The 14376-nt window shown below is 40.9% G+C and overlaps 1 protein-coding gene across 1 annotated transcript in view; it reads left to right on the top strand.

The window, feature by feature from the left end:
• LOC109850886 overlaps window positions 1-11311 on the top strand; it is a 13292-nt gene extending 1981 nt beyond the window's left edge. Inside the window, exon 2 of the mRNA XM_020420972.1 lies at window positions 8693-11311. Within this exon, the coding sequence (XP_020276561.1) occupies window positions 8693-11290 (2598 nt within the window). The 3' untranslated portion in view covers window positions 11291-11311. The remainder of the gene's footprint in view (window positions 1-8692) is intronic.

The raw sequence follows: 14376 nt of genomic DNA, 5'->3' as shown, positions 1-14376 counted from the left end.
TGGAATGGAAATCAGAGTAAAATTTCGCAATATGACAAGTCAATTATACTCCTATGACACTAAAATCAATGGCTAAGATATACCATCATCTTAATAACATGCAAGGATATTTATGTGATTTTATATATATTCACTTCACTTCCCTCCTCTTTATTAGAACTCCCAAAGAATATGAAATAGATTTACTTCCGTTCCCTTATTGAACCCTTAAGTAACATTTTATCTTTGGGAAAATCCCCTTTTAACCCAAAGTTTTACCCCCAATTATTTTAAAACCCATCCACTTTACTGAAAACCAAAAAACTCATTATACCCATTTGGCTTAGTTTTAAACCCAATGCTCCTTATACCTCTTTATCTCTATACCGTATTTCCCCCAAAATAGAGAAACCCGACTTTGCCCTTTCTCTCTTCTTCTCATCACCGTCAACAGTAGGCATTAATGGCGACAATGGCGGGAGAAAAGGGCGGGCTACACTCAGTCTTCACAAACCCCCAATTTGGTCCCCATCTTCAATTACTCTCTCCTTCTCTCTCTCCTCCATTAATTTCTCCTCTCTTCTTGAGAAATCTCTCTCCTCCATTAATATTTCTCTTCATAGAAGACATTAATCCTACATCAGATCAGTGGTTGAGATCTCATGTTCGTTTCTTGCAGTAAAAGAAGACATTTAAAGGTAACTATAAAGTGATTGAGATCCCATCCTTATATCTTGATTTGTTGAAATGTCTAAATTTTTAAATGAGAAAACCTTTATCATGTTGAGACTACTATTTTCTCATGAGAAAACCCTAATTCTGTTGATTACATCATTTGTAGTGAGAGTTTGGAAAGTGCTATACTTTCTTTAAAAAGTGCTATGAAAAGCTAAGCAATGTACCCGTTCTATATTTTCTTTATTTGATTCACAAAATAAAAATCATTTGTTCCTCATTTCTATAGAATGTAGAAAAATCTGGTCTTTGAATATTTAGGAATGAATATTGAATTATATTGTATAGAAACATAGAGAATTGCATATTGAATGCCGATGTTGAATTATATCGTATACAATAAGAAAATGCATGTTAGACTTGTGTTTGTTTGGTAATATTTGATTGTTAGTTAGTTCCCCACTTATTTTATTTTTTATGAATTTCAGTAATGGAAGAAGAGCTATATTGTGCAATTATGGACTTTAGAGGAAACAATCATTTGATTCCAATGAATATCAAGGGGACTTTCAGTAATTTAGTGGCCGAGGTGCAAAGTAGAATTGCTTTTTTTTCAAGCCCAGTGAAGCTGACTTATGAAGTCCCATATACAGAAGAATTGTTTGTACGTGTCCATGATGACGTCGATTTGTCAACAATGTTCGATGTACATCTAAGTTGCAAGAAGAAGATAGTTAAGATGCATGTTGACATAGATCGAGATACATTATTTGGTCTAGAGGAAAACACCATTCACATAAGGTAAGAACTTATTGTATATTGTGAGGTCCATATTTCACAAAATTAATCCATGTTTATTTAATTTCTCTGTAGTTCAAAGAAAAATTATGACGATATAATATGTCGGCAATTAGCTGTAGTACTAGATAAGAATTTTCATTAATGTTTCTAATTGCTAGTCTTATAAGGTAACTGCTTTATGTTTGCAGGAATCCTACCATATCTCTTTCGGAACAACATGCATCCTCGACGCATAATCTATCCAATTCAGAAAATGCATTACGTGAAGTTGAGAGATCTAGTATTCAGATTCCTATTTCATGGTATCATGCCATTAGAAGTGTCGGACAAGAATTTAATGATGTTGAACATCTAAGGCAAAGTCTTGGAAATTACTCAATTGCTCTCGGTTTTAACTTTGCTTATTTGAAAAATGAACCTAGAAGATTGATAGTAAAATGCAAAGGTGCTGACTGTGAATGGATGGTCCATTGTAACCGTCGTACAGACTGCAAACGGTTTTACGTGAAGAAAATTGGTCGTGCACATAGTTGTCTCGGAGGAGGCATAGGAGAGAAGGGACATCCACGGGCATCTCGTAAGTGGGTTGCAAATATTGTGAAATCCATACTAAAAGAACAACCCACCTACCGCGCAATTGATCTTAAAAAGAAGCTTCTGAGAGAGTTTGGCGTTGATATCCCCTATGGAAGAGCTTGGTGTGGGAAAGAGCTTGCTCAACAGGAGTTATATGGGTATGCAAAACATTCATATGAACAACTTAGATGGTACAAGGATAAAGTTATGGAAACTAACCCAGGATCAATCGTCCATCTAGAACATGAAGATGGCAGATTTACTAGATTTTTTATCTCATATTATGCTTGTTGGAAGGGTTTTGTCGAGGGATGTAGACCAATTTTATTCTTGGATGGCACCCATCTTTTTGATAGGTACAAGGGAACTCTACTTGCTGCTACTGCTTTGAATGGAGATGGAGGAATGTTTCCTGTCGCTCTTTGTATTTGTGGAACCGAGAATGAGAGCAATTGGGAGTGGTTCCTTGAATGCATTCGTGACGTATTGTACAATTCAGATGATCCATATACTCCGAATGATGAGCTGGTTATAATCTCTGATCGAGACAAAGGACTTCAAAATTCCGTCAAGAATTGCTTCCCTTGTTCATATCACAGTTATTGCATCCGCCATTTAATGGCCAATTATAAGAACAACTTGTCAAAGAAAAGGTTACCAGCACCACTTAGGGATGATTGTGTTCAAATTATGAAGAGAGCTGCCTATGCCTACACAATGCATGCTTATCATAATGAATGCAACGAGCTCCAGAATAAGTCATCTATTGCTTTCATTGAAATGCTGAATATGAGCCCACAGAACTGGGCTAATTGTTATTTTCCTGGAAAGAGGTCACCATTTTTACATATTTTTGGTCTTTGTGATTGAACTCTCTGATATGTGTGTTTGAACATGTATAACATTTGAATAATCCTATAGCTATAACATGGTTGCAGGTATGGGTGGTTAACCTCAAATCTAGCTGAGTCCTTCAACGCATGGATTAAGGAAGCCCGATTTTTACCGATAGCGCAGTTGGTTGATCACATCCGGGTGAAGATGATGAAAATGAGCTACGATAGACGTGAGGAATCCAACAAATGGACTACACCACTTGTTCCTAGTGTAGAGGAGCATCTTGTCCTGATCAACGAGGGTGCACGTTGTCTTCATGTTAATCCTTCTACGTCGATTCTGTATGAAGTATATGATTCCCCATCTGTTAGAGTGAATTTGGAGTACCGCACGTGTACTTGTCGCCAATGGCAAGTTCTTGGACTACCTTGCAAGCATGCGGCCGCCGTAATCAGGCACAAAGATCAGCTATTGTATCCATATATTTCTGACTATTTCAGCACGGAGGTGTACCGCAAGTGTTACTCCTTTCCCATATATCCAATTCCTGATGATGAGAAGCCAATTATAACGGATGAGAATATGGAGATTAGACCTCCATTAACCTCGATTCGTAGAGGAAGGCCAAAAACAAAGCGGATCCCTTCTGGACTAAATCCTTCTAGAATGTTGAAGTGTAGCCGATGTAAGGAGTTCGGTCACAATCGACGAACATGTAACCAACCAATAACTGATTGAAATATCATGCTTTTGAATGTTTTCAAATCAGTTTGATTGTGATCTTCATGGACCTATTATAGGTTGATTACGTTTTGGTGGTGAAGATCAAAAAACAAACTATTTTGATTATTGTAAATTTTGTGTAACTACTTCAGTTATTATGGGTTGATTATGTTTTGGTGGTGAAGATCAAAAAACAAACTATTTTGATTATTGTAACTTTTGTGTAATTACTTCAGTAGTTTTAATGTTATTTTAGTTAGTTTTATTGTTATATCTATTTGTGTTGTGGTGTAACTACTTTAATTAGCTTGTGTATCCGAAATCGAGTGTTCTGTCGCGGAGAAAAAAACTGAAAAAAACCGAAATCGAGTGTTCCGTCGCGGAGAAAAAAACCCGAAATCGAGTATTCTGAGCTCCGAGTCGTCGCGAACCATTTCAGTTTTTTTCCCCGCGGCGAGAACACTCGGCGACTGACGCGTCGTCATAATAGGCCGATCATCCGCCGTGTCGGCCGGTCCTCGCCAAATTTGGAAGCTTCAGGCAAAGTATAGCACCTTATTGCAAAGTATAGCACCTTATGGCCAAAGTATAGCACCTTATTGCAAAGTATAGCACCTTATGGCCAAAGTATAGCACCTTATAGCCAAAGTATAGCACCTTACGCTCTCTGGAAATTCTGAGCTTCGAGTCCTCGCGACCATTTCAGTTTTTTTCCGCGCGACGAGAACACTCGGCGACCGACGCGTTGTCGTAATAGGCCGATCATCCGCCGCGTCGGCCGGTCCTCGCCCAATTTCGAAGCTTCAGGCAAAGTATACCTTCTTATTGCAAAGTATAGCACCTTATGGCCAAAGTATAGCACCTTATGGCCAAAGTATAGCACCTTATGGCCAAAGTATAGCACCTTATGGCCAAAGTATAGCACCTTATGGCCAAAGTATAGCACCTTACGCTCTCTGGAAATTCTGAGCTCCGAGTCGTCGCGACCATTTCAGTTTTTTTCCACGCGACGAGAACACTCGGCGACCGACGCGTCGTCGTAATAGGCCGATCATCCGCCGCGTCGGCCGGTCCTTGCCCAATTTCGAAGCTTCAGGCAAAGTATAGCACCTTATTGCAAAGTACAGCACCTTATGGCCAAAGTATAGCACCTTGTTGCAAAGTATAGAACCTTATGGCCAAAGTATAGCACCTTATTTGCAAAGTATAGCACCTTACGCTCTCTGGAAATTCTGAGCTCCGAGTCGTCGCGACCATTTCAGTTTTTTTCCGCGCGACGAGAACACTCGGCGACCGACGCGTCGTCGTAATAGGCCGATCATCCGCCGCGTCGGCCGGTCCTCGCCCAATTTCGAAGCTTCAGACAAAGTATAGCACCTTATTGCAAAGTATAGCACCTTATGGCCAAAATATAGCACCTTATTGCAAAGTATAGCACCTTATGGCCAAAATATAGCACCTTATGGCCAAAATATAGCACCTTATTGCAAAGTATAGCACCTTATGACAAAAGTATAGCACCTTATGGCCAAAGTATAGCACCTTACGCGACGACTCGGAGCTCAGAATTTCCAGAGAGCGTAAGGTGCTATACTTTGGCCATAAGGTGCTATACTTTGGACATAAGGTGTATACTTTGGCCATAAGGTGCTATACTTTACAACAAGGTGCTATACTTTGGCCATAAGGTGCTATACTTTGCAATAAGGTGCTATACTTTGCCTGAAGCTTCGAAATTGGGCGAGGACCGGACGACGCGGCGGATGATCGGCCTATTACGACGACGCGTCGGTCGCCGAGTGTTCTCGTCGCGCGGAAAAAAACTGAAATGGTCGCGACGACTCGGAGCTCAGAATTTCCAGAGAGCGTAAGGTGCTATACTTTGCAAATAAGGTGCTATACTTTGGCCATAAGGTGCTATACTTTGCAATAAGGTGCTATACTTTACCTGAAGCTTCGAAATTGGGCGAGGACCGGCCGACGCGGCGGATGATCGGCCTATTACGACAACGCGTCGGTCGCCGAGTGTTCTCGTCGCGCGGAAAAAAACTGAAATGGTCGCGACGACTCGGAGCTCAGAATTTCCAGAGAGTGTAAGGTGCTATACTTTGGCCATACGGTGCTATACTTTGGTCATAAGGTGCTATACTTTGCAATAAGGTGCTATACTTTGGCCATAAGGTGCTATACTTTGCAATAAGGTGCTATACTTTGACTGAAGCTTCGAAATTGGTCGAGGACCGGCCGACGTGGCGGATGATTGGCCTATTACGACGACGCGTCGGTCGCCGAGTGTTCTCGTCGCGCGGAAAAAAACTGAAATGGTCGCGACGACTCGGAGCTCAGAATTTCCAGAGAGCGTAAGGTGCTATACTTTGCAAATAAGGTGCTATACTTTGGCCATAAGGTGCTATACTTTGCAATAAGGTGCTATACTTTGCCTGAAGCTTCGAAATTGGGCGAGGACCGGCCGACGCGGCGGATGATCGGCCTATTACGACGACGCTGTTAGACCCTAGAGGGGGGGTGATTAGGGTCTTATGCTAATCTAATCCGATTAAATGCCAATTAAAAATAATTAACAACTATATTCTTGCAAGATAGGTATACAATCTATTATGGGCAAGAATATGCAATATACACAAAGTGATATATCCTATATGATGAAATATATATGCAAGGATATATAAACTAAGGGTGATATAAACATAAACAAGATAAACAAGATAGTGGACAATGTGAGCAAAAGATAATGGCGACGAGAATGATATGAACAATAAGCACAAGTGAGACGCCAAGACAATCACAAACACACAAAGATGACCACGGAGTTCGGACCTTCCGTCCTACGTCTCCGCTCCCCACTCCCGGGGAGAAATCCACTATCAACCGGGTTTTCTACGTTCACCCGAACAACGTTTACACCTCACACTCGGTTTTCTAGCTAACCGAAAACTTTACAATCAACACACTATTGTAATCCCACTCTACACCCACTAAGTGTTGGACCTAGCCGTGTCTCCCTCAAGTGCTCGGTTACAACCTCTCCCTAGGCACGTCAACCGACGCCACTCCTCTTGGGACGATCCCCGACTCTCACCACACACTCCTCACTCGGTGTACAAGTGTATTACAAAGTGAATCTCACAATAAGCACAATATAACAAATGATTGTTCTCAACTATGGATGAGAACACAATTAAGCACAACTCAAAGTTACAAACTCTCACCACCCAACTATACTATGTATGTAAATACTAAAAGCTCAATGTGGGTGTGTGTAACAATGAGTAAAATAAAATCTAACTCAAATAGCAAACTAGCAATAATTAATATATGATAAATCAATAATGAAATTGCTAGGGAAAAGAGTTAGAAAACTTCTCTATAAACACAAAGAGAGGATGAGAAGATTTTGAGGATGAAATCCTCAACTGGTGATGCAAACTCCTCTTTGTAACAGCAAACCCCAAAAACAAACTAAACAAACTCAAACCCTTGTTTAAAACTTTCTTAAACTTGTTTTTAAAACTCTCTTAATCAGTTTGAAAAGACATCAGCAATGGGGTATATATACCCACTAGAAATCTCAGCAAAAACCCCCAAAACAAAATGACCAAAAAGTCCAAAACAGAAGTTCTGCAACGGCTAGAAAAATAGCCGTTGGGAGACCTGACAACGATTCGGTCGACCGAAAAAATGATTCGGTCGACCGACCCGAAAATCCGGTCGACCGCGAACAACCTTGAAAATCCAGAAAACAAGCGGAGCCATCATCGGTCGACCGGCGCGGTCGACCGATATAGAAATCGAAATTTCGGTCGACCGTACCGGTCGACCGACGACTCTCTGGAAAACTACTGAGAAATGATCATTTGACCGGTCGACCGTACCGGTCGACCGAAAACTGACATCCCAGAAAAACAAAGCTGATTTTAAAACACTGTTTAAAAATATCAAATAAATTCCAAAAAATGTAAAACTTTGGGGAATGATTGTAGACATGATAATAAACATGCTACAATGACTGGTTATCAAAAAGGACTTCCCAAATGAAAAATATCATCATTTTACAAACTAGTCCAAAACATGAAAATATGAGATACTTGAATTTTGATGTTTTGACATAAACCAACTTTTGAAACTTTGTGAAATGTTTTTGTAGACTTAGTAAAACATGTATAAACTGATATTGAAGTCTATAAACTAAGAATACAATATTTTCACAAAATTGCATATTCTATGCAATGTTTTCAAAAACATAATAGAAAATATGAAATATAGAATTTCATATATATAACCATAAAAACTCAAAACATATGTATGTATATATATAACTATATATATGCATAGAAACCAAAACTTATACATATATATATGACTATATATATATATATATACGAAGAAACCAATAAATGTGTGTGTATAGATAATTGAGCTTAGAGTATATAACACACATAATATAAATCCTAAACTAAATTACCCAAGCTAGATCTTGATCTTCAATAAGCTCTTCTAGGTAATCTCGCGGATGAAGCTTTAACTTGGATCTTGAACTTTGAATAGCAAGGCTTCACCGACATTCCGCCAACCTCCTTTGGATATGATCGTTGAAGCTCTATTCCATCCATCCTCCAACTACGTTGTTTGTCTACAATATATAAGAATGTACAAACACTAGACAAACAACATTAGTAATAAATTGTTTGTTAAACATCATCAAAACAAGAAGGCCAACAATCTCCCCCTTTTTGATGATGACAAACAATTTACAAAAAGAAACATATGCATGAAGTAAATGACTATATAAGTTATAATTCACATGCATATAAACAAGAAGGAATATACATATACTCACAATATTTCTCCCCCTTTGACAACATCAAAAAGGGGACAAAAAGAATAAGAGAGCGAAAGCTCCCCCTATCAATAAGCATAGGTGAGTATAAAACAAATATAGGGAATAGCTCCCCCTATCAAAAAGCCATAAGAAATATGCAATAAAGATCAAGGCAAAACATGTGAGCAAGCATACATGAATATGCTAAATATCACTCACATACATACTGGCCGGAGTAGCGTGACCCACTCTTATTACGAGGGGATCCCGTTAATTGAATTCTCTCCCCAGTTTAAATCTGATTATAACGGAAGTGATAGTGAATTAATCCAGCGAGGTAGTTGTCGTGTTCTACGACGATTAATCACAGATGCGCCCTTGATCTCGGAGCAAGACTCGAATCAATGCATAAGGAAGCCAGATTTCTTATTTGGTGACTCGGTAAAAGATCCGAAGATTGCTTTCTGCCAGCCTGCGCAATGGTTGCACCAGAGTGGATCATCATTCTTATATCTGCCTTTTATCCCTCGGGATCATTCACTGTTAATGTTCAGGAACCTATCAGTTGGACGAGAGATGTTCTGGAAATTAACCGAAAACCACGAGCACATTCATTGTGGTTTCATTGGAAAGGAAGCAACTCCAGGTTCCAGTGAAAGAGCTCATGTGAGAGGACTTCATCCGGGTGTCTTAGGACAAGACAATATTCCTCAGAACGAAAAGATAGTGCAAGCCAACACTGTGAAGAACCGGTTAGCGGCAGCAGGAAAAAGATTGCCCAGAGAGACTTTCAGGTGTTATGGATGGGTCCATTATTCTGGGAACAAGTGGTGGTGGACCAGGATGACCCAATATGTGTTGAAACGTTTTGGGCGAGAATTAGCAGGATTAGGGTTGGATGTCCCGATTCGTGCCACCATGCATGGCTTGCAGAGCAGTGTAAGTCATTTCCTTTGTTTGTTCGAGATCTACAACCCGGACACCAATACATTCTTTACCAAGAACGGGGAACTTGGACTACCACTGCATGAAATGATGCAAGTGTCTGCTTTGCCTATGGGCGATGTCCCATATCAAGAGTTCTTTCCGACCACCAATCAGCTGATTAAGATGAAAGATAGCTCGACTGCGACCTATGACACTCTATGGGAATTGACCTGTCATTATCATATAGCCATGGCCGAGATGGAGCCCAAAGCCAGAAAGAAGTCTCCTCAAGTCAGTTTAAAACAATTCGCTGATTATCTCTTCAAGAATCTGGATGTCCGTTCGGCAGATGTGTGCGGATTGTCTCCCTTGAGTACGGATGAAATTAACCGTTTGTTAGAGAAAACCAACGCGCATTCTTATACTTCGCGCTCAGAAGATGGATTTTTGCACGGCACTAAGTTCCGCTCTTATCTGTGGCAAGCTGGTGTTCCGATTAGCCCTACTGCTCTGCTGGCGGGTTTTCTAGCCTTATGGTTAAAGAGATGTGTAGTTCCCCATCAATCCGCAGATGCGATGCCAATGGAAGTGTTGTATCCGGCCGTCCAGCTGGCTACAGGTCGCAAATTATCTTTGCTTCCCGCTATGGTGGCCGATATTCATAGTGGATTGCGGCAACTAATCTCCGCATTTACCCAGGAGAAAAAGAAACCTTCCGCCAGCCTGTCCGTTCCGAAGCTGGAGCTGCCCTATACTTACTTAATGGCCTGGTTGGTACTTCATCGACCAGATTTAATGGAGGCTCCTGATACGGTAGATCTCAGTGTCCCTCTGTTGCAAAATCTCGAGAATTGCAAATGGAGCAAACATCGAGAGCCGGACATAACGAGGCAGTTTAAAATTCACAAATGTTGGGAATTTTTTCCTTGCTTCCCTCAGTTCTCCGGTACTTACAACACTACCTTAGTGGATGCTGAAGACCCAAGGCAGAATCGTACCATCTTGGATGTCGGGTGCTTCAGATGGTTGATGAATATTCGACCTGGATATCTGTTGTTCAGGATAAGGGATGTTTGCCACATCGAACCCTATCTTCCATGTCGATTCGCCCGTCAGTTCGGGTATGATCAGATATACATCGGCAACCCGAATCGTCACCTCAGCTTTCGAGGTGGACTTATCGACGGGGCGAGAGCTTGGTTTTGGAGCATTGCCGGCTGCACCAATGTTGAATTTGATCTCCCCTTAGAGACGCCGCCTCTACGGATGACTTTCCTCTTTTGCAAATGGCTGATAGCCACCAATATTGCCACTCGACGTAGGAGGATATCAGACTCAGAGGAGGAAATAGCTCCACGACAAGCAACAGAACCGCCTCGTGAAGCTGTGATGTCGCCTCGAGGAAAAGAGGCTGCTGAATCATCAAGGAAAGGAAAGGAACCGGCTCTCCCAGTTGATAGTGAAGAGGAGTTTGATAGTGAAGCAACCGAAACTTCAGAAGGGGAAGACGAGAATGAATCAAGTTCTGAGGAAGTATCTGGCCTTCCCGATTCATTCTTTGATAGAGGACTTGTAAGGCCTTCTGTCGCTCCGACCCAACCACAAGCTGCTCCAAAGAAACGTAAGGAAAGAGTCGTCATGGAACATCCTAACCGGATGACGGTAGAAGTTCTTAGTTGCGACGAAGAGGATGAAGAGGATATGGTGCCTCTCATTCGTCGGCAAATATCTCGAACTTCTACTCAAGCTCAAACTCAAGTTTCTCCCCGAGCTGAGTTACGCACCAAACATCGTCATGAAGGTTCTGGTGCACGCCCTCTGAAGAAACAGAAGAAAGCTGTTTCTAAACCGCGCGTTCATCTTCCTGCTGTAGAAGAGACATCCGGTCGTAGTGTTTCTTCTGATGAACAAGGTAGCGATTTGTTTTTATAGCTTTTACACTTTTTTGATGTTCAAACTTATTTCATGTTCAACTTCTGCAGGGAGTCGAGAGGAAGGAGAATTGCCAGCTGATGCTGCTTCTCCCGGAGGTATGGAAATTGAGGAAACAAGCTTCGTCCAACAAATGCATGATGCTCTGAAGGAAGGATCGGCTGATGTTCCACCCACTCCTGACGTTGATCCATCAGCTGCGGACACAGGTACTGATCTTTCTCCTCTCGGAAGAGAAATCCGAGAAATGAATGAGTCGGACCGTGTGCCTCCTCTAATGACCTGTGCGCTTTCTCTCCTTTTAGTCAAATTAAAAGAAGCAGGTACCAGTAGTGGAGCTCTCGAATCAGCCCCGACCAACGAAGGTAAAATTAATTGTCTTTTTGAGCAAATTCGTCTAAATTTATGTGTCATTTACGACTCAACACATTTTGTAGATGTCACAATGCACGAATCTGTTGGAGGAGAGACCACGCATACAACAGAGGTCGAGGAATTCAATGAACATCACCTCGATTTCAATCTCTCTGAAGGCGACCATGAGTATATCTCCGACTTATTATCGGGGAAAACTCCTGGTGCAGCCACGGAATCCAGTGTTGGAGTCGGTTCAACAGAAGCAGGTCCTTCTGAAAGTAAGACCTTTATTCTGTAAACTCCATATATGCATACATATATATTTTAACTTGATTAACCATATAAGTATTTGAATTATAGGACCAGTTACTGGAACTGATACTACTATCATCACCGAAACATCTGAACAACCGGAGGGTAGTGAACTCGTGCCATGGGCAGGAACTGAGGTTGATTTGCAATCATCAGTTCTTGAACCTCAACCTTCTACTCCTATGGACCCCATGATGATAGAAGTCACTGTCACTCCCCAGATTAGTCCAGTTGCAACAAAAGCGAGACCAACTGAAGAAGTTGGTACATCGGCCGATGTTGTGACTAGAATTGGTGAGTTTCATTTATCGTTTGTTTCAAGCTCGGATTATCATTATGCTCATTGTAATCCTCCTGTTTGTAGAATCTCCTCTTAAAGAGTCTCTTAGTTTGGACCCGCCGTCCTCTGAGACTTTAGTTGAAAAAGTCCCTGATGTAGCGGGTGCATCAACAGCTACCATTCCTGAACCAATCTTGACTGTTCAGGAATCCAGATTATCATCCTTGAGCGAACCAAGTCATGCTGAAGGTTCTTCCGTCGAATTTGGTATGCTTTAGTTTGTTGTCTTGTATGCATATATATATACTGTACTGACTTATTTGACTTTCTCGCAGTTCCTTCATCATTATCAACTCAAATCCAAGCGTTATTGGTTGATGACGATCCGGACAAGTCTGTTATCTGCTCTAATCTCCAAGGCTTCATCTCCTTTTTGAACTCTATGGTCGATCGCATTCTCTTCAAAAGATCGTATTTTGAGAATTATAAAAAATCTTTTGAGCGTTTTATATCAGGGTTCAGAGAGGAAGGGTATAACGACTTAGCCGATTCAGTCACCGCTTATTTGGTTGATTTGAGGCAACATATTGAACTTCTGCAAACTCTTCGCACCAAAGGCGTACCTTTTTACATCGCTTCTCATATGGAATCCAGGCTGCAAGCGTGGCGTGATTCTCAAGAATCTGCCAACTCCGAACTCCAACAGTTAAGAGCCCACAGTCATCAGCTTAGGGTGAATATTGGCAAAAGGACACAAGCCAAGGTCAACCTACGCCGAGATATAAAATCGAGTCGAGCGGAAATAGCTCGCTTAGAGGAGGAACTTGCAATGGCCAAGGATGCTCTTGATGTCTTGGAGTCTGAGTTGACGCAGGAAATTCATGTTGAGGAAGACCTGTTACAGCAACTGAACTTTCAAGATAAAATAATTGCTGAAAAGGAACAAGAGGTCGCCGCGCTTCAAAGTGTTGATGAAGAAGCTTTCAAAATTAAATTGACGGCTGAGCTTGAACAGACTTATGCGTTAGAGCTGTCAAAACTTGAAAATCAAATTAGTCAATATAAACTCTTGTAATCGGAGAACATTATATTTTTGTTTGTAGCTTTGTTTGAAAATTCTTGGTCAATATAGTGAACCTTTTTGCTCATTATATTGAATCTTTTTGCTCATTGAGGTTTTTTATTATGATTACTCATTCTTATTTAGAATAAATAACCATAATACTTATAGGATTTTTGGCAAATCCTCAGCCATCAACGGATTTGATATACCTTTACCGATTACCGTTTGAATCGGGCTAGTATGTGAATTATCTAAGTCCGTTTCACATATAACGTTGCGCTAAAAGAATTAAACTCTTTTAGACTTTGAACTACACTGTTGAATATGTAGGCTACATGTGTTAGATGTAGGCTTATCTCTAATAAGGGATAGAGATAACATCCCCCATGTGTGAACAACATGGATTTCAAAGTGTGAATAGGTTGCATTTCCTATATAGGACAACGAACCCAAAATCGGAGAGAAAAAGAATTGTATATTCCATTTCTCAATCTCTTGTTTGTTGGTAGAGATAAACCCATACTCGGAGAGGAAGAATTTTATATTCTATCTCCTGGTCTCTTGTTTGTTGGTAGAGATGAACCCAGAATCGGAGAGGAAGAATTTTATATTCTATCTCCTGGTCTCTTGTTTGTTGGTAGAGATAAACCCAGAATCGGAGAGGGAGAATTTTATATTCTATCTCCTGATGAAAAGGAAACTCACAGTGGAATCTCCACTTAGAGAAAATAGGTTGGTTTGAATAACCCTAACTGTCATAAGGTTTGATTACTCAATTCAAAAGTAAACCTTTCGTTCGCAAAAATGAATCGAAAGGAGATTTTGGTTGTGGTCCTAACTGTAGTAAGGTTTGACCAAGTGGGAATTTTGAGACGATCCTAACTGTAGGAAGGTTTGATCGCTCAATTTGTGGACCTCTCGTTCATGGAACGAATCGAGAGGGGATTTTGGCTTTGGTCCTAACTGTTTAAAGGTTTGACCAAGTGAGGAATAGGAGTAGGGTGCAAATAACAATGAGTTTGTTGATTTGCACAAACTAATCGGTGGGAAATTTTGATTTTAAACATAAGAATT

This window comes from Asparagus officinalis, chromosome 7 (genome assembly GCF_001876935.1).
Source record: "Asparagus officinalis chromosome 7, Aspof.V1, whole genome shotgun sequence".
NCBI lineage: Eukaryota > Viridiplantae > Streptophyta > Magnoliopsida > Asparagales > Asparagaceae > Asparagus > Asparagus officinalis.
This window is presented reverse-complemented; position numbering and strand designations above follow the sequence as displayed.